Here is a 21977-nt window from a genome sequence, read left to right as displayed (position 1 = left end):
CAATGTCTTCATCTTCTGAATCCTGTGAGACAACACATGAACACTGAGAAGCGAGCTTTTCAACCCCGAGTGCAGCATATAGAATATATCTTTATTCTATGAGATATATATAATATAACTTAAATGGTAATTTATGACTTCACTAAGTAAAATACCTTTACTTCAGTTTAGAAGAACAAATTCACACAAGATGTATTAACAGTGCAACTTACTGACGATCTTTTGACATTGAGGTATCGTGATTTCTGCAAAGACAGGTACATGTGCAGGTTATTGTGAATTTTAAAGAAATGGTCACAGAAACACTATTACAGAAAAATAAATAGCTACTAAAATACATACATTTGGATTATATGCCTGATATTCCTCTTGCTCTGCTGCCGTCAACGTCTGCAGAATGTAAAATGCGACACAATTTAAAGAAAAACAAACAATAAACGTGCTGAGATGAAAAAAATATTTGATATGGATATAAAATATTGAATATGGATTCTTTATACCTTAAACCACTTCTGCAGGTCATTTGAATATTCTATAATGTCTTCTAGTGCTTTCTTTTTTTGGCGATTGTTCTTTTTAAGACCGCTGAGAACAGACAACTGTAGAATTAATTTTGTTGCAAGTTGTAATGAATCCAGTGACGTAACTGTTGTCTGACGTTGCTCACCGAGATGTCACCTTGGGCTCGCCACTTTTCATATCAACCTTAGAAGAGAAGATTGATCCAATGTAATTTCCACAAGTGAAGAGCACACAAACTATCAACACTGAGTCTAAACTAATGTTAATATGAGGCAAAATGAAAAAGGCTTAATCGTCATTACAACAAAATAACCTCTCACCTTTTTAGATATGTACCTGGCATTTTCGGTTAAGATCCTCTTCTGTTTCTCCTCATCCAAAGTCTGAGAAACGTAAACAGCAACGTTACAAAAAGTCCATCAGAATCAGTTCGAAGCTGCATCTGAAATATTATAAATGACTCACCTTTATATATTTATGCAGCTTGATTGTATACGTTTTCTTCATCTGAAAGAAATCAACCAAGGACTACATTAAAATTTAACAGAATACTGCAATCAACCATGATGATCTTGATATCAGAAAATTGTGGCGCAACAATTTGTTCTGCACCTAAACTCTGCGCGCACGCGTGTGTTTGTGTATGTGTATGTGTGTGTGTGTGTTTGTTCATACCTCGGAGCAGTCTTCAGAGTACTCTCTCTTCTGACTCTTAGTAAGGTCCCGCCAACGTTGGGCCCACACTTTCATATAGTCTCTATGCGAGACCCCAGCCATGGACTCCAATTGCTCTTTGCAAAATATCTTATAGCCATTTCTAAAGATACACAGAAAAATAGAAAAGTAACAAAAAAGTGATTAGGAAGTATAATAAAGTCCAAAGGAAGCAAGACTAAATTAAATCCATTGTGTTTGTCCTCGACCAGGCACAAAATGTGATGCATCCTCTCTCTCGCTCTCGCTCTCTCTCTCTTTGTCGGGTGGGGTATGAAGAGGGTGTGCTTAAAACCCGACCGGCCTATTTAAACTGAGTGGTAGTGGCCTGTGTTCTGTTCAATTGAGGCAGATGGGCACGATACATGTATCGACAATGCTGTGATGATACCGACAACTTAACACATTTCACACATGGCTTGTCACGGGTGATTTACCAGAGAATAATTTGTGGATTTTGATGAAGAAAAAAATCAGGCATGTTTAGGGGACCGATAATTAGGAGTGTCAAATGTGAATTAGTGAATTTTAAATAAAGAGATAAATTAATTAACCAACATCTAGGTACCAATCATTGTCTCTAGAGTGTGTATGTGTGTGTGTGGCTTACATAGGAGGCTTGGGCGGCAGACCTTCTGCATCTTCACCCTGTTAACAAGTCACACATAAGTTTAACACAGGTGAGATTTAGAACCTTGTAAGAAGTTGAAGCAAAAACTATACAAACAGCTCACTGCAGTTCACAAAGAGAACTGCCTCATGTAACTTGGATCACTTACATCTACAGTCACCTGGTTACTCGTGTCCACAATATCTGAAAGCTTGAGATGCGTTTCCCTGAAAGATAAAGAATTTGCAAAACAGTGAACTTACAGTGGCTGCCTTCCAGTTCAAATCACATAGTGTATTGTAACACTGCATTTGTAAGTGTGTTCATTTCCTACCTGAACTCCTTTGTCTTTTGCCTGTATTCCTGATAGGCACGCTGGTATTTCTTCACATATAGAGCCTGTGATTTGCATAAAGGTCAGTACTTCATGTTAAACGGTGAAAGCAACACTGAATGTGAATGTTTCTGCAGTAGCCTCCCACTCAAAGTACCTTTTTGCTATCTGGGAGCTCTCTGTACGCCTTGCCCGTGGCCGCCACTACCTCAGTGTGACTCAGCTCTGGATGCTGTTCTTTAATCTTGACCCGGTTCTCCTCATAAAACAAGACACATGAAGTAGGGGGTCTACTCGGGAAGTCTGGATGGATCTGCAGCAAAAACATTCACTGTTAATTTTTCTTTTCTTGCTGGCAGCCTTTGTGACCGCAATAACAACATGTTACTACTTCACATCTATCAGTGTCATTGTCTAATAAATGAAAATATAACGTTGCACAGAGCCATCTTATACCCTTTTAAAGAGCTTGATCGTGCTGTTCTTACCTTGCTGTTCAGGACAGGGTCTGACAGGACATCTTCAGCTTCAACAATGAGCTCTGTGAGAGACCGTTGTTTGCGCATCTGAGAGACAACAGCAAGATTATTAAACTCTATTGAAGTTATAACGTTTGTTGCCTCTCTATTACTGACCAATATGGTTTTAGGGTTTCTGGTAGTGTAGCGTTAGCCAGAGCTAGCTAAAATGATGGCAATTTGGCAATATTTCATGCTGGAAAGTCCCCCAAGTAAAACATCTACATGATTGGTGCCTGTGTTCAGCAAAGGCCAGGTGTCAGAATCAGGAAGTGAAAAATGGTATCGATCATCCCTAATCGTAGTGCTCCATGTCACATAACTAAAGTCGTCTTAAACTGGTTCCATGAACATGACATTGAGCCCAGTTGGGATCTGGTAAAGTAGAATATTTTTGAGAAACAATGTGATGTAATCATTTTAACGTGCAGGAGAATCCCAAAGGTGTCTTTCCATCTTCTTGTGGAATCAATGACACAGAAATGAGGCTGATTCCAGACCCCAGGCAGACTCTAGTATAAAGTTCACAATAATGTTCATGTTGAGTGCAAAGAAATGAATCCTATCCTAAAAGAAAAGCTATTGTACACTATAGAATGAGTTTGTAACATGATAGAAAGCTCCAGAACAGCTGCTGAGTGGCTCCTGTCTGACATATTGATTTGAAACCCTGATTCACCTTCTTCATGAGCAGTCTCCACTTCTGCTCGCAGTCTCCCGCAGAGAAAGGAGCGAACGCCACCTTGTTCCAGTCAACGTGCTTCAGTCCCTTCGTGTACGAGCACGTCGCGTAGGTCCTGGGGATCCTGCGCTTCATTTCAACAATCAGCCTGTGGATGTTCTCCATGGTCCAACCTGAAGTCAGCAAAGACACAAGCATGGAGACGAACATGAGTGAATCCAAGTCCAGAGCTGCTGTTGAGTCCGGCGTGTGGTTTGTGTGATGTTGTGATGTTGTGAAGATGTTTACAGGTTTGTTTAATTATACTTACCAGATGTTTCTGCGTTCATTTTCCCAATAACACACGTTTCTGGTGTAGAGGTTCAGAGTTAGCGAGCCTAGCTAGCTAAGTTCAGTCCCCGACGAGTAAACTACGACCACGGGAATGAATACGTTCACTAATTATTTTGTAACCGTTCCGCTGTCTTGCAAAAAAAACAACACGTAGAATCATTCACGTATTTTGTATAAAAGAACCGAGAATGTGCTTCGAGCGTGTTTGTGTTTTATTTTGAAAATCGGTTGCATTTCTGGAAGGCGGGGTCCCTGCTGTGAGAGCAACCAATAAGAGACGAGAAAAGGGGGTGAGTCACCAGGAGAAAGGCAGCTAACAGCCAATGAGCTCACGCTTCGTTTTCTTCGTCATGGTTATTGTTGGCAAATGGAACATTTCGGTGAGAGGCGCCACCTACTGGGCCGGAGTGTGTAGAATAATGGCAGTAAATCATATTGATACTGAAAAAGTACAAATATAGGAAACATAAATGATTTTAAGTGTTTTGTGAACGAATGCAAATGAATAAATAAATCTATAATCCACAAAGATGGGTCTTTAAGAGGTAGTTTTTATTTTTATTTTTCCATATATAGAGAGATGGCAAGAAAATAGCAACATGTACATTTTCATCAACACACAAAAAATGCAACATTTTCTCTCTCCTTGTGTTTCCATTCAGTGGTGTTGTCATTTAGTATTAATGGTATAGAAATACTTCCACGTTTAGCTTGTAATGCATTCAGAGTTTGGACTTAATCCACATCAAACAAGTCAATGCAACAAAAACATTACATTCAATGTGCGATTGCCTGAGAGAACACACGATTTTGGCTTTAACATTGAAAGATTTTCCCCCAATCTTTGTGCTGACATGACTAACATTTATTTTATTTCATGTATGAGTGCCTTGCCCCAAACCTTCATGTGAAATGTATCAAGTTTTGGTTAAAGATTTCAATATCATACAAATATTTCCAGCTTCAGTGGTCGATAAGGCACTTAAAAACCAAACCACATGCGATGCAAATATTTCACCTGAGAGACGTTTGACAGTTTCTCAGAAATATACCATTGTCTTCCACACTGACACTACCTGGGTAACTATAGTTGCATTTTTCAATTAAAAAAACATGTCTTTGCTCATAGATTGTGGACACTATATAATCTGAACTATAAACAAAATAAATATATTTTTGTTAAAATAAAAGATTTCTGGCAGCAGACATGGAAGACGTCTACAATGGCATTTGAGATTCACAGTATACGTCCTGTCCCGGCTCCTCCTCGAACGTCACCTTGGCATCATCAGCATCCAACTGAAACACAACAGGTACAGAAGAATCAGGGCGTTGGGATACAGGGAAAAGATACATTACCACACACACATATTCCACATAACCACTCAGGCTCATCATTTAAGTTTTTAAAATGCCAAGACCATAACTTACACATTTCATTTCCACTTCAGTGAAGAGACGCCCAGTCATAAACATGCGTAGAGGGATGGTGAGGATGAGTATGAAGGGAAGTGCGAGGGAAACTGGACTGGACTTCACGATCCAGAGCAGCGCGAGGCACACTAGCTGAATGGCTGTGAACAAGTGCATCCGCCCCGTGCTCACCTGTGTCCAAGATAAACAAACATTAGCTACACGAACAAAGCAGCAGACATGGAGGTGGTTTAGCTGCAACAGACTGTTTTAGAGCAGTCATGTTCCCCAGAGGATGAATTCTAATGGCTTGGGTGAGATCATTTGTTTCCTCTGTTGCTACCATGTGGTTCGTGAGGTTCACAGTGAAATATCTCAATAACTGTCGGACGGATTGGCACAGTTAGTGCGAACATTCGTTGTCCCCTGAGGATGAATTCTAATAACTCTATTTGATGTTCCTTTGCCATTGTGAGCATCAAACCCTTTAATCCTGTTCAGTGTTAGCACCATAATCATCATGTTATGACAGGACTCTTACTCTGGTGGCGTAGGGCTCATCCGGGTGGTATTTCTTCGGGATGAGCAGAAGCAGGATACGATCCCACAGCTGGATGCCGTTCAGCGACGTGACTCCCATGTAGAGGAAGATCCCAAACAAGGCCGACATGGGGATCATCTTCAGGATCGGCTCCATCAGTATAGACAAACCTTAATACAAAGAAACGTGTAGATAAAGAATAATCTACTAACTTTTAATGACATTCTGATATTCTCAGATTCAAATCTAAACAAGCAGCTGTAGTACAAACGTTTATTTTGAAGGATTAAAATGCACCTACCGACCAGCAAAGCCACCACAATGCCACTGATCCTCTGCTCCATCGCTTTCTCTATCACAGGCTTTGGTCCTTTGCTCATGACGGTGAGGGCATTGGCGTGCGTGACAGACCGCACCGTGGCGGCGCTGAGCCACGGCACGCCGAATATCGCACCGAGCCCTCCCATGCCAACTAAAACCAGCAAGTCAAAGTGGAACCCGGAGCCCTTGACCATCTTCCTCTCGGGTTTACTCACAATCAAACTGTTGACAGATGCCACATTTGAGTCAAGCTTGTGGTGAGAGGCAGGAAATGTCAAGTTTTCAGAGCATGTATCCAGTGCGATTGAGATTTAAATCACTCACGTGGTGATCTGAGACTCCAGAAAGATGAGGATGAAGACGAGCAAGGCCGGGACGCAGCACGCAAACATCACCCACACAGGGAAGGGCTGGTGCTCTCCGAAGGGGTTGATGAGCCAGCCTCTTTTGGCCGGATTAGACACCATCAGACCTTTGGGAACCACTAGTTTCTGTGCAGAAAAAGCCACTGGTTAATATTGTGCACGAATTCAGACCATGAAGTGGAAAAGCGAAGCCCAACCTGAGTGTAGGTATCGTCGATGTTGTAGTCCACGACAATCATGAGGAAAATTGCGATAGGGACCCCAAAGTCGCCAATCAAACGTCTCACCTGGACACCACAGATGAGGAATATTATAATAAAGAAAAACACCTTGTCATAAGTGGCAGAAAAACAACAACAACAACAACAATAACAACATAGCAAACTCACATTCCCAGGAAGAAATGTCCCATTTTTAAACTGCCGCAGGAAAAAAGCAATAAAGAAACATCCTAACATGAGGCACATGGAGAGCAGAGCTGTGTTGGGATAAGGCGGCTTAATGGTTTGGATGAGGACAGTTGTATTGCCGGTAGCATTGTCAAAGATGACGGTCTCTTCCACCTTTGGGTGCCAGGGGTTTTCCAGAGTGGAATTCAGATGGTCGTAATTCAGAATGAGCGGATGTGCCTTATAGATCTGGAGAGAAGTCGGGAGAGAAAAGATCAAGAAGGATTAGAAGCTGAGTCATCTGTGATTTCGTTGAGATGAAACGTGGGAAATGGACGCGGATGATTTACCTTCGCCAGCTTGGCAAAAGTTTCATAGATGAAGATGAGGGAGATGAGGATGGAGAAGATTTCCTGGGTGAAGCGTGAGATGTATCGCACCAGGAAGCTGCCCTCAAAGGCCACAATGATCACCACGATGATGACCAGCCACACTCCGACCCACACTCGCCCCACGATGTACTCAATGTCCTGGGACTTGCAGAACTGATTGAGGCAAAGGGGGGATGAGTTGATGATTGATAACTGTGCCATTTGCCACAGTTTGCACATTTGAATGAGTTAGTCACAGTGTTATAACGTACAGCGTAGAAGGCCTCCTCAAACACTAACAGGGGACCAGAGAAGCCGATGACCAGGACGGGCTGAGCAGCAACAAAGCAGAAGATGATTCCCTGGATGCTGGTGGAGATGAGGAGCTCCGGAACGCCCATCATATTGTCCACCTTATCAGCTGAAGGGGGAGAGATGACGGCAAAGAGTAATTATCTGGGTCCACAACAACAATACATGTTGACTACAAATATAAACACACACACACACACACCCAGTAGCCCTCCGAAGGTGATGGCTGGAGACAGGGCGGCAAAATAGATGAAAATGATGGCGGCAAGGACCTGGGAGTTGAGAGCATCTGTGATGTCACTCTTGTAGTACCGGTAGCGTCTCTTTACGTCCCGAATCATCCCCCCAAATGGGCGACCCGTACGGGACAGGGGGTCTTCAGAGCGAGAAGACCCGCTAGCGATAGAAACTGTGGGGAAACAATTAGAATCTAATGGCAATAATGGACATTTATATTAAAACTATTCCATCAAATAATTGTTTATGTGTCGTCCAGGTCGGAAGCACCCCTGCGAGGTTTGGAGTCCAGAGGGAGAATGGGCTTGGAGGTCTGGAGTCGGCCCTGAAGCAGCTTCTTCTGAAAGCTGATGATGGAGCTGAGCATGGCTTCGTTCTGGATCTCGGTGGGGGGGATGACGATGCTGCAGTCCATGAAGTCGGCCACGGTGTCCGTCAGCTCCCGGGCACTCTTTGCCTTCAACGCCGCTTGATTGAACACCTGAGATGGAGAGAAGAGTGCAGCAGATTTCAAACCCCTTTAAAAGTCAACATATATTTTACTGTGTGTAATTTGTCAACGGTAGACCCGCTCACTCACCTTGTCGGCCATCAGCGCGGCCATAGCACGGCCCGTCTCGTGGTAGTCCATGTCCGTCTTGTTTGGGCCGACCAGAACAAAGATGAAGCGTACCGGCCCCCGGGCCTCCAAGGCCGAGTCGAGCACCAGCGCCTCCTTCAGACGCACAAACACGACTGTGGGCTTCTCCAGAAAGTCCAAGGCTCCTGGTTCGAAGAGAGTTAGTACATTTGACAAACAAAAACACATACATTGAAATCGGCTTACAAACACACACATATAACCACTCACGCTATATATCTTTAATGAAATATGGAAACAGTGACTCACCTACTAGCACCAAAGAGACCTCATCACGGTCAGATTCATCCTTCTACAGAAACACAGTGTGAACAGATCTAATGAGCAAACACCAGACTTTCCAATTCCTACATTTTTAAAGTGGCGCTCCTTCCTGAAAATGACTCTAACCCCTAAAATGGCAGGAGTCACTTTCCACCAACATCTCATCATTGTCATGATTCTAGATGAAGATATCAGCAACTTGATCACATCAGTGAGGAACTCACCCTCTCCTTGACTGAGAACCTCTGCAGGTCCACCCTATCAGTCAGCGCCTGGCTTTCTGGGTCGTCTGATTGGCTGAGGGGAGAAATCCACATGAGTCATTGGCTGAGTTTGTGTCAGGCTGAAGACTGAATGGCTGACAACACTGAAGGTGATGATAAAACAGATCAGCAGCTGGTGAATCTACATCTTTCGCTGACTGACATGAGACTTGTTCTTCAAACCTGTTTCACTAATTTAACAAAATAACCGGCAGTCTAAGAGGGGAGCGAATGAGAGTCATGGTTGGTGTCTCCTTTGTGAGTTTGCCTTTCACATATTGTGTTGTCAACATTGTACAAAATGCCTTTATGATATGCAGTGACAACATGTATTCTTGTTGGACACAGTGAGCTGGTGTTAAGTGCGAGCTCGGTGCAGCACTGACAGTCAGGCTGGTTTGGTGGTTACAGACCATAATTACAAGTTGGACCGCCACAATAGCTACATGCTCCGTTCAACTTTCTCCGGGCGAATTACTGACACGTCCCCCTCTCAGCTTCGGAAAACAGCATCAGCTAAAAGCCTAAATGTAGGTCATTTGTGTTTTGAGTCACTGTCGGGTGATTGTCTCCTGGAGGATACCTGCGGTTCTGGAGCAGAGCCTTCAGCACGCCCTCCCGGTCGCCAGGCCTGATCTCTTTCTTGTTAACCATTTCGTTCAGCATCTTCTCGGCGATGGTGTTCAGGTCCCGCTCTTCACAGTCGAAGATCGTGACGCCTTGATGAAGGAAAGTGTTGGAGAAGGGTGAGAAGCTTAGGATGGCATTTTAAGGGTTCGATTCCCATGGTGTCATACAGTCAGGGAAAGAGGACGCAGGCAAGAGAGCACTAACACGAAAATCTGATGCTATTTTTTTTAAACAAATTCATAAAGAGCTCCAACACTGTCCACTGAAAATTAAAACTTTTTATCTTTCTCTAAGTTGTCAATATGTAACCTTCAGTTTACATTTAGTGTTTCTATTAGTGTTAGAATCAGCATAAGACATTAAAACACAATAAACAAGTAACATCAAAATGTAAAAAAATGTACCTACCCTAGACGTTCCCCTAAATTATACCTAAAGTCCCATTGTACTTGATTATTGATGCACCAGTGATTTAACTGATACAAATTCATTAATTATGACAAAATAATATTGTTGACCGAGTTCCTTCACTGACCCGTGTTCATGGTGCGTCGCAGCTGGATGAGGCTCTTGAAGGTGAGGTAGGAGATGTGCGGGGACGCCCACGCCCCCGACTGAGGGTCGAAGGTCTCCTCGTAGCCCGCCCATCGGCCCGTCTCCTGCCAGTAGGTCTCCTGCTTCTGGTCCGTCATTGGCTCCTTTGGCTTCACAGGGGGGCACAGAGAGACAGAGAGGGGAAGAGGATGAATAAAAGTTTCACCTCACACCAGAACAGCTTAAAGGTCACAGAATTCACCTATTTCCAAATCTAAAATCTTATTCTGGGATGGGTGAAGAGCTTGTGAGCACCGCCTCTCTCTCTTACTGATGTGGAGGTTCAAAAAGCAAACTGTAAAACTAACTAACTAGAGAAGTGAAAGAATTTACTTTTTCACTAGTTCTCTGATCCATCTGTACATGTTTGCGCTTGAACTGGATGGAAACATGAGAGTGGACATCACAAACTTGTGCAGCAACACAGATTAGCACCTCTCTGTTTAGTAAACAGTAACGTAATATGGACATTGAACGTTGGAACATTAATTACAGCACGGAAAATAAGGGAAAGCACTTAATGAACTCTCTAAACTTGCAGTGGTTCGTCACCGTGAGTGAAATGTGGGAACAGGTTTTTGAATATTTTTATCATTTTTTACTTTTAGTCTGACGAAACGTGGAAATCCAAAATGGTTTTCACATTATTTTAGTAAATTTAACTGAAATTGAAATAGCGTCTTGTTTTCCAACAGTCCTGAAAAACTGCAAACATATCTTTAAAGTCATATATAATAAATGTGAAAATGTCCCCACTATTATCAATATTCAGATGTATTGATAGTTAATGCTGAGCTGATCATCTACTGGTATAATCTATTAATTGTATTGCTACTACTACAACCAATAATAATAATAATAATGAGCCTGTTTAAATAGAAAAAAGGTTTCTGGTAAATGTGAGTTTTAAAAAGCGACTTGACTTTAAACAGACTTCACTGAACCATGTCGGGAACTTTCAGCTGAGGGTCACACTTCTACAAAGAGACTCGTTCTACAGAGAAATCCTCTGGGGGACGATCGGATTAAAAACAAGTTCGTGCTTCACTACGATACACAAACACTGATGATATTTTGGGTGTTGTTTTCCACCACAGGAGCCACTATCCCTCCTGTCATCTTTTGGCAGCATCAAAGTGGATGTAGATCAGGCAAGCGTGTAGAGGTGATGTCCAGGTGACACTGAATGTCTATGAGGTAAACATGGTGGTTGTCCTGGCTCAACAACCAGCGGGGTCCAGGATCTGGGCCACTGCGATATCCGGTGAGGACACGGATGATGGTTTGTCCCAGGCATGTTTGGACTGTCAACACATGTCTTGTGCCTGGAGTAGGGATAACGTGCATGTGTGCGTGTGTGTGTGTGTGTGTCTTCCCCTCACCTGACACTCTGCACCAGGGTTGGTGTCAATGTTCCACGCAGCTGGAGAACAAACACAATGGACCCAGTTAGAAACTACTCAATTTGACCAGTAACAGTGATTATATCTTTCCTGTGTGTTGTAGTGAGACAGAATGAATGAGTGAATATTGTTTTTTACATGGGGTCAGGTTGTGGTTGGCGGGCGAGTGCAGTCTTATGTAAGTTATCCTCAGAGTGTCCATTTTATCTCAGATTGGACCGACACGCTGACATTGTCAGTCACAACAGGGAGATTTATTTCCAAAACACAGCTGAGCGAAGGGGTGGAAGATTCAGATCAGACTGATAGACACTGTCTACACTCCATACATGTGTGTTTGTGTGTGTGCATATATGGATCCTATACAAATGTGCATGTTTTTAAAGGTATATTATTATTTTGTATGAGTGCATGTGCACATGTCTGCAAATCTGTCTTTCTGTAAAGTGCATGTCTGTTGTTTTGTAAGTATTTATGCATCTAACACACACATACACGCTGAATAAAAATTAATATTAACAGATGTTTCAAATGTGTATGAAACTGAGAGTATTGTCTTGTGGTTAATATTCATGAGGGAACATAATTATTTATTTTTGCAAACATTAAATTAATTTTTATTAAATAAAATTAAGTTTAAGTTTTTCTCTCTCCTGCGATCACTCACACACGAGTCAGACCTGCTTTTACCTCCCTTGAAGTTGCATCATTACAATTAAATAATATAAAATAATATATTATATTCATTATTAAATAAAACACACCTACACGTTGGACCTGGACCTGCAGAGAAGACTTGTTTTGCGCCTAGGGCTCATTCCCTTGTCGTGACATGTGCGTTACCTCCTGATGTAGATGGCTGAGAGCCTCCATAGATGTATTACTATACACTGAAATAAAGTTACAATTTCCTCCTAAGTTGTCCCACATTATTAATTATTATTAAACTGCAATCTTTAGTCTTAATTTGATATATTGTTTGTTAAAAAGACTGAGATTGAAGACAACATCTTGTCTTCACCATCCCACTGCACAACTGACCATTAGACAATATTAATAATAGTGCAGATTCCTAGTTTTAATATTTTCCTATTTTTCATACAGTTTTACATTTTTTACATAAGCAAAATAAGAATGACACTTACCTCCTGCAGGTAATTGCCGAAGCCAATACCGACGACAAGTGACCCCAGAATGGCCGGAAAGTGTGACTTTATACACACGACCTCTTTACAGCTGCACGTGTGTGGATGTATGCTGCCTGATGATGGGTGGGACTATTGCACGTATTGCACACACACAGAAATGCACATGCACACTCGAATTCTCTCTGGAACACACACATACTTCCGACAGGTTGATGCATTCAGGTCTCACCCATAATATTGATAGTAAATACAGCGACTTGGTATGTGCAGAGAACCATACGCACTGTGTCATTATCCAACCAGCATCTTATCACATTTAATGTCTGTGTTTGGACGACAACAAAAGCTTGGATTACAGCGCCGGGCCCGCCTGCTCACCTTCAACACCATCAGGGCAGAGAGTTAAAATTTGGTTGTAGTCGTCTTTTGTCTCCTAATCCACCTGTATTATTGAGTAAGGTTGACATCTTGTGTGCTTCCAATACACACAAGGCCATTTATGGGGCAAGAGGGCGAAGAAGGCAGGTTTTGAAACGTAACATCAAGGCACTGACCAGGAGAAAGCTTTTAAGGTGACCCAACCTCTGAAAGGTAAACAGAGCTCACCTCTTCAATTTTGTTAAAAACTCAACAAATGGAACCTGATCTAAATTGATTTCTAATCTTGTTCTATTTTATATTCTATCAGGCTCTGGTAGGACTCGCAAAAGACAGGAGCTGAAAATGGAAGCAGCCAAGGGCTTCCTGACTTTAGGTCCCTCGTGTGGATGAAACTCAAAAGCTGCTGGATGCTACTTTACCCATAATTCTTTGCTTTTAAAGTAGCGTTAAGTGTCCACTGCTCGCCAAGGCCCTATATACAACTGTTCGCACAGGCTGAATACTGTACAGCTCATGGAACTGTGTAAATCACAGTAAATCTACTGTGTAAATCAGTGGAACAGCCATTCACATAAAAAACCTCACAGTCAGTGTCTCGGATAAATCCTTAATCCTCTGTGTGTGTGTGGATGCGTGTGTGTGTGTTTGTGTTGACTTACAGTCCGAGGCACCAGGTGAGAGTCCATTGAAAGTCAGCGAAAGAGCAGCATGCAGTCATCCATCCTTCAGTCAACAACAGGCTGAAGTCATCCAGGACCATTTCTGCAAAGTGTCTTTTCTCAGCGCCCTAATCACAATGACTCAAACTGGGTCTTTAACACACTGTCTCCCAGGTGTTATTACAGTAACCTTCACACTGCATGTTGCCTCACACACACAGACACACAGACACACACACACAGAGGCATTCTTACAGGTAGCTGACAGAAAATACAATAAGACACTATAGGCACGTCTTGTGTTATTTCCATGTACCTGTAGATATCACATTATACCCATTTGTATGGTCATTATTGTTTCATCGGGATGTTACTGGTCTTTCTGCAGTGATTGTGCATGAACTCAAATTACATAAGGACCTTGAATAATCATGTGACTTTGAGGCAACATCCACAAAACTATGTTTTAGTTTTAATACATTAAAAGGTATCTACTGTGTATAATTAAAACATCAAGTATAGAATTAGAATCTACATATTCTGAATATAGAAAGTTAAAACTAATCTATGGTACTAAAAAGAGGTCAAAAGTGTATGGAGATATTTGAAATGCTTATTTCTAAGGAAGGAACTATGTTTGTAAGGAAATAGTTCATTCATCTAGAAGGAAAAGATCAGACATATTTGATATTTCTCTTCGGAGTCACTCTGTCTAGAAGCGTACCAGTCAGAAAATCTTTGAGTTGAAACTGTGAATCTGCAGAACTTCTTTCCACACCACTGCCGCAAAGTAGAACTTCAGCCTCTTGAGGTCAGCAAAAAACCTTCTGCCTGTGTTACTCTTTAAATGATGTATCCACTCAAAACAATTGATTGTTGATGTATAATTATAGTTTGAAGCAGCTTTAATTAGACCAAACTTTAAAAAATATGTTTGATTTGATGTGATTTGAACTTTCTTCCCCTTGACCCACATGGACGCTGAGTAAAACATAATAGGACGACACAAACAAAGACCTTTACGGGTTTATTTTCATTACGCACAGCTTTATTTTCGTTAAAGGGATCCAAGGCCTTCACAAAAGGGTTGACTCTTGGTAGCTATACAGTGCTAACACGACACGCGACAACAACAGAAACAACACGGAAGGACTTATGTGAACGAGTGAGAACACAAATAAATAAGAGTTGAAAGACGTTTCATACAAGATCAAAACCGAGATGCATCAACGAAACCAATAGTCAGAGGAAAGTGAGCAGAAAACCCTGCAAACGACAGTAACAGTTTTTTGTACAATACTTGATTCCTTCTGCGAGTAGCTTGATTGTCTACAGCGGCTTATTTTTGGTCATGCACAGTTGATAGAGTCATTGCTATTCAATGGACAGTGAGGCAATGATTTCACAGTTTGTTATTATTACTTTTTACATTTGGATCTCCTCTACCTCCAGTTTTGATTGTCAGTCTCAGGTCTGTTTGTCACGATGCTTGATTGTCACTGGCTCATGGATATGTTTCATTAGTGCTAATACTGGGGACGCCTCATGATAAGTACAACACCCCAAAAACTGTCTCTAATTTAAAAAAAAAACTAACATCCTCATATTTGTGACAGAAGAAAAAACACAAGAGTAGTTTTTGGTAATAGTCTGTTAAACCTGTACATGATCTGTAGTATTTCTATGTTTCAGAAAACATCTGAATCCAACAGTGATATGGTGCGTCCCTATTATTTTATCCCAACAAATGAAACTTGTGCTTGGAGGATGATTCGAGTCCACAACATGCTACATTCTTCCCTCTGATAACATCTGACGATAGTCCGGTTAATCTTCTTCATACACAGACGTCTGTACAAAAATATGCAGTTTGAGTCTCAGTGTAACTTTGCTGGCAGGATAGGCAGGATGTTTTTTTTATGGTAAGTTTTTTGTTATACGTTTTAGTAAAAGTGATTGCCTTATGCAAGTCTAAAATCTTCCCAGCAGCTTCACACTAGCTTATGCTCGGGGGGGAACAAGCAAGTTATCACAATATCATTGAGCTGCTCAAGTAACAAGTAACTGTGGTTACACCTCACAATACATACATCTGCTGGCATTTACTTAGTACCACTCAATCCTTTCCTTATCTATTATAGGTCCATACTTATTGGTCACATGTTGATCATTTCAACGTTCAAGGCTACAGTTCTACTCACAGTTTGTTTTTAAATTTACTTCCATAAAATTAACTTTGGGGAAGTATCTATTGCCGGGGACTTCTGGTATTTTTCAACCTGGATCGTCTCCGCTATCAGCCCTGACACGGAGGCAGTAGCTACCATGTAACCCTATGGGTCAACTGCCACAGTCCAGCAAATTCTAACTAAAGGTCCTTTATTCTGTCAGGTCTGCTGAGATGTGGGTTGTTGCAGGAAGACAGAGGAGGAGGTGAGAGTTGGAGAGAAACTATTACGGCTGAATCTTATTCTGATGAAGTTGATGAAGCATTGTGAGGGAAGATGCAAAGACGCTGTGTCTTAGCTGCTGATTGAGATGATCTACTGTGCTCATTTCAAAAGTTTATATAAGTACCATTCATTTACACACCCATAGTTATAAACATAGGACCCAGGTTGAAACATACCAGAAATCAAACCTTAAAGCAGTCTCCTGCCACCTCTATGGTAAGAACACTAACTCCTCTTAGTGGTTATCCATTCCTCATGGTTCAGGCAGGTATCCGCCCTTCTTGTTTTTGTCGTTATAGTTTGTAAAAGCCAATTTATTTTGACTTCCCAAGGGTTCAAATCTATTTCTCAAATAGAGCTAATCCTAAAAATATACACTTCCACCATGATTAACACACTTATCCCCCCCAAAAAGTGCAACTCGATAATACTAAGCAAATACCAGAGTCCTGTCAAGTGCAACCAAAGCTGCTCTCGGCTGAATTTGTAAACATTTAATGCATTTGGGGGTCTGCGACTCATCCGGACCCCTCAAGAGCTCAGAACTGTGGTCCCTCTTGTGTCCCCCATAATTTTTTTATTCCCATTTTTTTTTTTACGTGCCCTTTTTCTCCTTCTTCTTCTTCTTCTTGTCCTACGACTGTTGGAAGTGAGTGTCTGTTGCTCATTGTAATCTGGCCCAGTACTGACCCAGGTTCTGACTCATGTTCTGCTGCTCACTTCCTGGGACCTGGACCGGCACTGAGACACCCGGCGATATGAGCCCTGAGAGACAGAGGGCGGAGGAGGAGAAGAAACACAGTTAGTCAGACAGATTCATATTTACCATGTAAGCACTGATAGACAGAGACATAAAATGAAGTGTGTCTGCCCCATTAGACAAACCCACATCTGCCTCAGAAACACTCACCAGTGTTGGAGTTGGCTGAGGACGGAGTCTGCAGATGAGGGGAGGAGTACGCCGATGAGTCAAAGCTGCGCGGGGTGGAGGGGGATGGAGGCAACATGCAGGAGTAGGACGAGGCCGACTGGGGAGAAATAGACTGAAAGTGAACACAGGAGCGGAGGAAAGATTTAGATTAGATATACATTCACAAGAAAAGATTAAATCAAGTAGGGATCTTTAAATATTGCCAATTGTTGTAAGTTACACCATGTGCTGTAAAAGCCAGTGACAATATGGTTTAATTTACACCACAAGGGGGTGCTAGAGTACTGTTAGTGATCGGAGTAACGCACAACCCCAGCTTCCACATTCATTGTCTCACATGTGGAAAAGTATTTCATGGATCTTTATGTGAACCTTATTCTGGCTTTTCTTCCTCCGTCGATACCATTTTATTTTTAATTGCAGTTTTTAATGATGAATCAAATCATATTTAATCTATATAGCGCATATTCACAAATCACTATTTGCTGCATGGGCCTTAACATGGTGTGACATCCCAGAGTTTAGAAAAACCCTTTTACAAAATGAATATTAATTAAATGATGGTTTCTTGTATAAATTAGATAAGTTCTTGCATTTTTATGATTTTGCAATTTTAATTATGATTAGTTCCTGTGACTATGTTAATATTATTAGAAATCTTACAACAGCAAAGATAAGATTACGATAGAAGAACAATAAATTCTATATTATGTATTATAATAATAATATTCTTATATATAATTTCTGCAGTATATCTATTATTAATTTTCATTTTCATTGTTGTACGTTGTAGACCCGTGACGTAAAGCAGCTTCTGACTCGCTCCTGCTGAGTGGTGACATCGTGTGTTGTTAAAAGTTTGGAAGGTGCTGATGAAGGATGAAAGTCTAACCTGGACTCCAGATGAGAAAACTGACAGGGAGCTGTAGCTGGGCAGGGACGACTCAGCCTGACTCAACATGGACCCTGGGGAGGAACACACACACACACAGAGCGAGATGGTGAGCGTGCACACACACACCCACACACTCATACACTTACACGCACACATATTTGTGCCTTTACACAGATGTGGTGGGAACATCTCGCTGTGGAGATGCTGTAATATAGATGTTCTCTAATGAAGAACCTCTGAGAGTTGGCCTGGCTGCAAATATCAAGCAGGAGGGATCTGAGGTTCTTACTAATAGACTATAAAATACATTTACATGTCCGTCACCATATATATATAAATCTGAAGACACCACATGTAGTGTAAGTGTAATTAAGATTAAGGGTTAAAGGTGCAGGGAGCAGCTGTTTACCTGAACTGCTGCCATGCTGCTGATGATGATAGACAGATGTGTTGAAGGAAGTGGTCAGAGGAGCTTGACTCTGAGAACAGGAAGTCACGCCCCCTGACCTCCTTTGGTTCCGCAGCTTCTCCTCCCTCCTCCACTTGGCTCTTCGATTGGAGAACCACACCTGTCAATCAAAGACTCCTGTCAGGCCGGTTTCTTTCATGCAGGAATAGATCTTTTTGAAAGCAGATGATTTATGGCGTGTTGCCACAGGTTGAATGAGATGCTCCCCACCTGTATCCTGGCCTCTGGCAAATCGATCTTGTTCGCCAATCTCTCCCTCGCAAAGACATCTGGGTAATGTGTCCTTTCAAACTCTGTGGAAGATATGAACTAATGTCAAACACACAGTGTGAGTCTTAATCGGGGCTGACAGGACGACTGGAGAGCAGCTCGCCACATCACACGTCCTGCCTGGTGTTATCATGTTTTGCATTCATCTGAACCTTTTTCTATTAATATGAAATATTAAAAATGTTAATTCTAATGACTTGTTTATTATCTTTAATCTCATCATCTGTGCAGATATTTCCCGACCTACTGGGGAATTACTGTTTAATATCAGCATGACTAATTATCTTTCAGTGGAGTATACAAACCCAGGAAGCTGAGATGTATCCTTACAACCATATTTGAAATATTTATCTGTTGCACTTTGTATAAATTATTTACCATTATGGAACATGCGGAAAGTTCAAATGAAAGGATTCAAGTTGAGAAGCTGCCTAAGCACTTCATTTCAAAGGAGAGGGACCAAAGCTAAACCGAAGAAGAATCCTGAGAGGTTTCTAATCTTGTCGTCATTTGTCGTTTTAAATTAAAAAGTATCTAGAATTGCATTTTGTGTGTGGTACAAATCTGTAGTCGACTAATTGAAGAGTATATCACAGACAGAGTCTCACTGCGAGTCCATTCCTCTCGTTATAGTTGCTTTAACGTTCATATCTAAGAGACTTTCTGTAGCAGAGTATCATTTCTCATTGTGGCAGCTAATTTATAGTTGACAAACTGCTGACATTTTTGTTGTTGACAAGTCGAAACAGGAGCCGGCCTCTCCTTCTAACTGACAGTCTGAGTCACTCGGATGAACTCGTCCAGTAACAGAGACGTCTTTTACAGATTGAACTGTCGGCACTCATGATGCTTAGCATTTGTTTAACAAGTCGATGACATGTCAACAGAGAAGCTATAAATCACCTAATGGTTTGTTTTAAACAGATGTGGTTGAATGATGGAAATGTAATTATGTTTTTTTTATACTGCTGAGAAAATAATATGAAACGCAGAACCTCTGCTTTGAATGACACTGGTAGCACGAGGTTAATAAATCCATATTGCACAAAGACAACAGCCCGATGAATTAAGTCTGTCTAACAAATTGTTCTAATTGGCTTGGTTATAATTGGCGTCTGTGTCAACACATGATTGTTATTGTGCCTTGGCCATGCACTGAGGTCAGGGTACCTCATTAATGTCATTTGCACGGAGTGACCACACTGATACGTTTCCACTCGGCTGCACAGCGGACATTGCGTCCTGATTTAGCTCAGGGGCCCGCTGCAGCCATATCCAGTCAAGGGTGGCTTCCTGATCCCTCTCAGTGGATGTCAGCGTGCGAGGGTTCAGATCTCGCTGCATAATGTAACCACGTAGATGCATTATCACAACTCTCTGCTGCACTCGCTGCCAGAGGCCACGAGAGTTTAGATTCTGAAAAATTTGCATCTGGAAGTCGGCCCAGATCCCTCGCAGGGTTTGATTGAACAAAAGTGTCCTAAAATTTCCAAGCAGTTACAAAACGTGATTAAGAGCTGGATTCATTGGGATTTCTCATATTTAATGCCTCCTGTCATTCACCAAAAAGCTCTAAACAAGGTGTAAAGGCTACAGTCCAATGACAAGAGTGTTGTCAGGACGAGCTGCGTCATGCCGCTCTCTGGAGGGTCATTGGCTGGAGAGCGGGAGAGAGTGCTGTGCGTGCGTGCATTGGCCTGACCTTTCTCCAGAGCCTCGATCTGCTCCTGTGTGAAGCTGGTCCTGTTCCTCTGCAGCTTCCTCTTGAGCTGCAGCCTCAGCTGAGACTCCTCGCCCTCGTCCCGCTCCACGGGTACTCCTCCCCCTCGGCCCGCTCCTCCACCCCCTGCCTCTCCCCCCATGCTCCCCTCGGTGTCCAGCAGACAGCCCTCAGACACTGGCAGAGAGGAAGGTGACAAAAGAGACGTGTGATTGCCAGGCACAATTCCTCCGATGGCGCGTCACAGATTGGCAGATTAACACTGTGAGCTGACAACAAGTTGGTGAGACAGTGCAGAGGCTACTTCTGATTTCTCTGTGGAAAATTCCCCTCACCTGTGCTGTGTTGTGTCTGAACTCCAGTGGGGTCATGGTACCAGTTGTTGGGCCCGCTCCAGTTTGAGCCGCTCTGCAGGTTCAGCATGGTTAACTTCTCATACATGCTACGAGTGTCCAAAACACCATGAAAAGAAGCCGAGACGTCCTGCGCGGTCCTGTGCGTGTCCGCCCGTGTTTACTGTCACCTTTGGCTCCTCGCTCCCTCCTTCAGACCTCACGCTCCTTCTCTGTGAAAAGAGGGTGGAGAGGGTGGGGGTGAGTGACGGAGGGAAAAGAAGATGGAGAAGGAGGGGTTCATATCGCATGAGTTCACACATGGTCGGCATTGTGGTGAATTAGCCTCATGATGACAGACAGAAATGGAGTTAGTTATGTGTGCGCTGTCGTACCGTGTGTGTGTTATACATTGTTAGGCTGGTATACCGTGGGGAGCAAAGGTACATTAGAACCCACTCTGATCATGCTAGTTGCTTTTAGCCCTATTTTCGCTGGGAAGCCGGAGCCTGAACTCGCACACACACGTATGCATGAAAAGACAGTGCATTTATATGAAGTCACAAACTGGCATCACGAACACACACTTGCACGCATCCAAACGTACACAGTCGTTGTTTTTTTTGCACAAAAATCGGATAAAAGCTTTCAACCAAGCCCATGTTTAACTTCCTGTCTAAGAGCAGCAGTACATCTATAAACATTAATAACGTGTCTATAATTCTGACGTTAAAACGGCTGATCTTACATTCACATTTTTTATTGAAATTAGCTTAAGGCAGAATCAGAAATGAAAACGACGATGTGTCGATTCTGAGTCGAATCTCGGCTACTGCAGGCACAAAATGTCAAAGGTCAAACTTCATTCGTTTGGATGATGCAGCCCCCTGAACAACAATTTACCAGTCTGCTTTTCATTAAATTACAGATAATATATGGTAGACACTGTCGGTGGCGTGTTGGATCCCAAAGCCTCCAGAGAAGTCAGGATTAAAGAAGTTACAGCTCCGAGCGAAAACACACAAAACCACCCTAAACACACAATTTCTGCAAACTTACCAAGTGTCCAGGTGAAATGATGCAGGGGTCCTGTGTGTTACTCTCCTCTTCCGTGGACCTTTATTCCCCTGCTCCCTTGTTCTCCAGCTTTGTTGACAATACTGTGTGTGTGTAAAGCAGAGAGATGGAGAGAGTTAGACAGGGTGAGAGAGAGTGAAAGAGGGAGAGCGAGGAGGAGGGGGGGGTGCTCTGGAGAGAAATGCG

General features: G+C 42.4%; 3 protein-coding genes across 3 annotated transcripts; all 3 read right to left on the bottom strand.

Moving 5' to 3' along the window:
* Positions 1–241: 241 nt before the first annotated feature.
* LOC133027996 (nucleolar transcription factor 1-A-like) lies at positions 242–3933 on the bottom strand. The gene is made up of 13 exons (XM_061095186.1): positions 3691–3933; positions 3378–3553; positions 2669–2746; positions 2338–2493; positions 2181–2245; positions 2016–2073; positions 1847–1884; positions 1198–1339; positions 988–1029; positions 843–905; positions 668–705; positions 501–585; positions 242–390 (listed from the first exon to the last, which is right to left on the bottom strand). Exons 1-13 carry the CDS (start codon positions 3707–3709, stop codon positions 295–297), a joined length of 1056 nt encoding a protein of 351 aa, XP_060951169.1. The 5' UTR covers positions 3710–3933; the 3' UTR covers positions 242–294.
* Positions 3934–4931: 998 nt separating this feature from the next.
* slc4a1b (solute carrier family 4 member 1b (Diego blood group)) lies at positions 4932–10151 on the bottom strand. The gene is made up of 16 exons (XM_061095185.1): positions 9995–10151; positions 9413–9548; positions 8791–8863; positions 8552–8594; positions 8243–8427; positions 7933–8143; positions 7628–7834; positions 7386–7534; positions 7093–7287; positions 6743–6991; positions 6551–6640; positions 6313–6479; positions 5969–6210; positions 5668–5837; positions 5145–5318; positions 4932–5012 (listed from the first exon to the last, which is right to left on the bottom strand). The coding sequence occupies exons 1-16, from the start codon at positions 10149–10151 to the stop codon at positions 4932–4934; spliced, it is 2529 nt and encodes an 842-aa protein (XP_060951168.1).
* A 6610-nt stretch (positions 10152–16761) lies between these two features.
* On the bottom strand, positions 16762–20823 carry pax10 (paired box 10). Its single transcript, XM_061095573.1, has 7 exons — positions 20718–20823; positions 20365–20559; positions 18603–18685; positions 18333–18492; positions 17921–17994; positions 17008–17140; positions 16762–16862 (listed from the first exon to the last, which is right to left on the bottom strand). Exons 1-7 carry the CDS (start codon positions 20821–20823, stop codon positions 16762–16764), a joined length of 852 nt encoding a protein of 283 aa, XP_060951556.1.
* Positions 20824–21977: the final 1154 nt, after the last annotated feature.

This window comes from Limanda limanda, chromosome 21, assembly GCF_963576545.1.
Source record: "Limanda limanda chromosome 21, fLimLim1.1, whole genome shotgun sequence".
NCBI lineage: Eukaryota > Metazoa > Chordata > Actinopteri > Pleuronectiformes > Pleuronectidae > Limanda > Limanda limanda.
Note: the sequence above shows the minus strand (reverse complement) of the source record. Positions and strands in the feature narration are given on the sequence as shown.

Excerpts from the sequence above, each read along its gene's own strand:
- LOC133027996 (XM_061095186.1), bottom strand. Across the intron at positions 906-987 it reads AGCTGCATAAATATATAAAG|ACTTTGGATGAGGAGAAACA; the intron begins GTGAGTCATTTA and ends TACGTTTCTCAG. Across the intron at positions 586-667 it reads GAGCCCAAGGTGACATCTCG|CGGTCTTAAAAAGAACAATC; the intron begins GTGAGCAACGTC and ends GTCTGTTCTCAG.
- slc4a1b (XM_061095185.1), bottom strand. The coding sequence starts at position 10,151 with ATGACGGACCAGAAGCAGGAGACCTACTGGCAGGAGACGGGCCGATGG. Across the intron at positions 8,144-8,242 it reads CCGCGCTGATGGCCGACAAG|GTGTTCAATCAAGCGGCGTT; the intron begins GTGAGTGAGCGG and ends TCTCCATCTCAG. Across the intron at positions 7,535-7,627 it reads CACCTTCGGAGGGCTACTGG|CTGATAAGGTGGACAATATG; the intron begins GTGTGTGTGTGT and ends CTCCCCCTTCAG.
- pax10 (XM_061095573.1), bottom strand. The coding sequence starts at position 20,823 with ATGTATGAGAAGTTAACCATGCTGAACCTGCAGAGCGGCTCAAACTGG. Across the intron at positions 17,995-18,332 it reads GCAGCATGGCAGCAGTTCAG|GGTCCATGTTGAGTCAGGCT; the intron begins GTAAACAGCTGC and ends GTTCCTCCCCAG. Across the intron at positions 16,863-17,007 it reads CTCAGCCAACTCCAACACTG|GGCTCATATCGCCGGGTGTC; the intron begins GTGAGTGTTTCT and ends TCTGTCTCTCAG.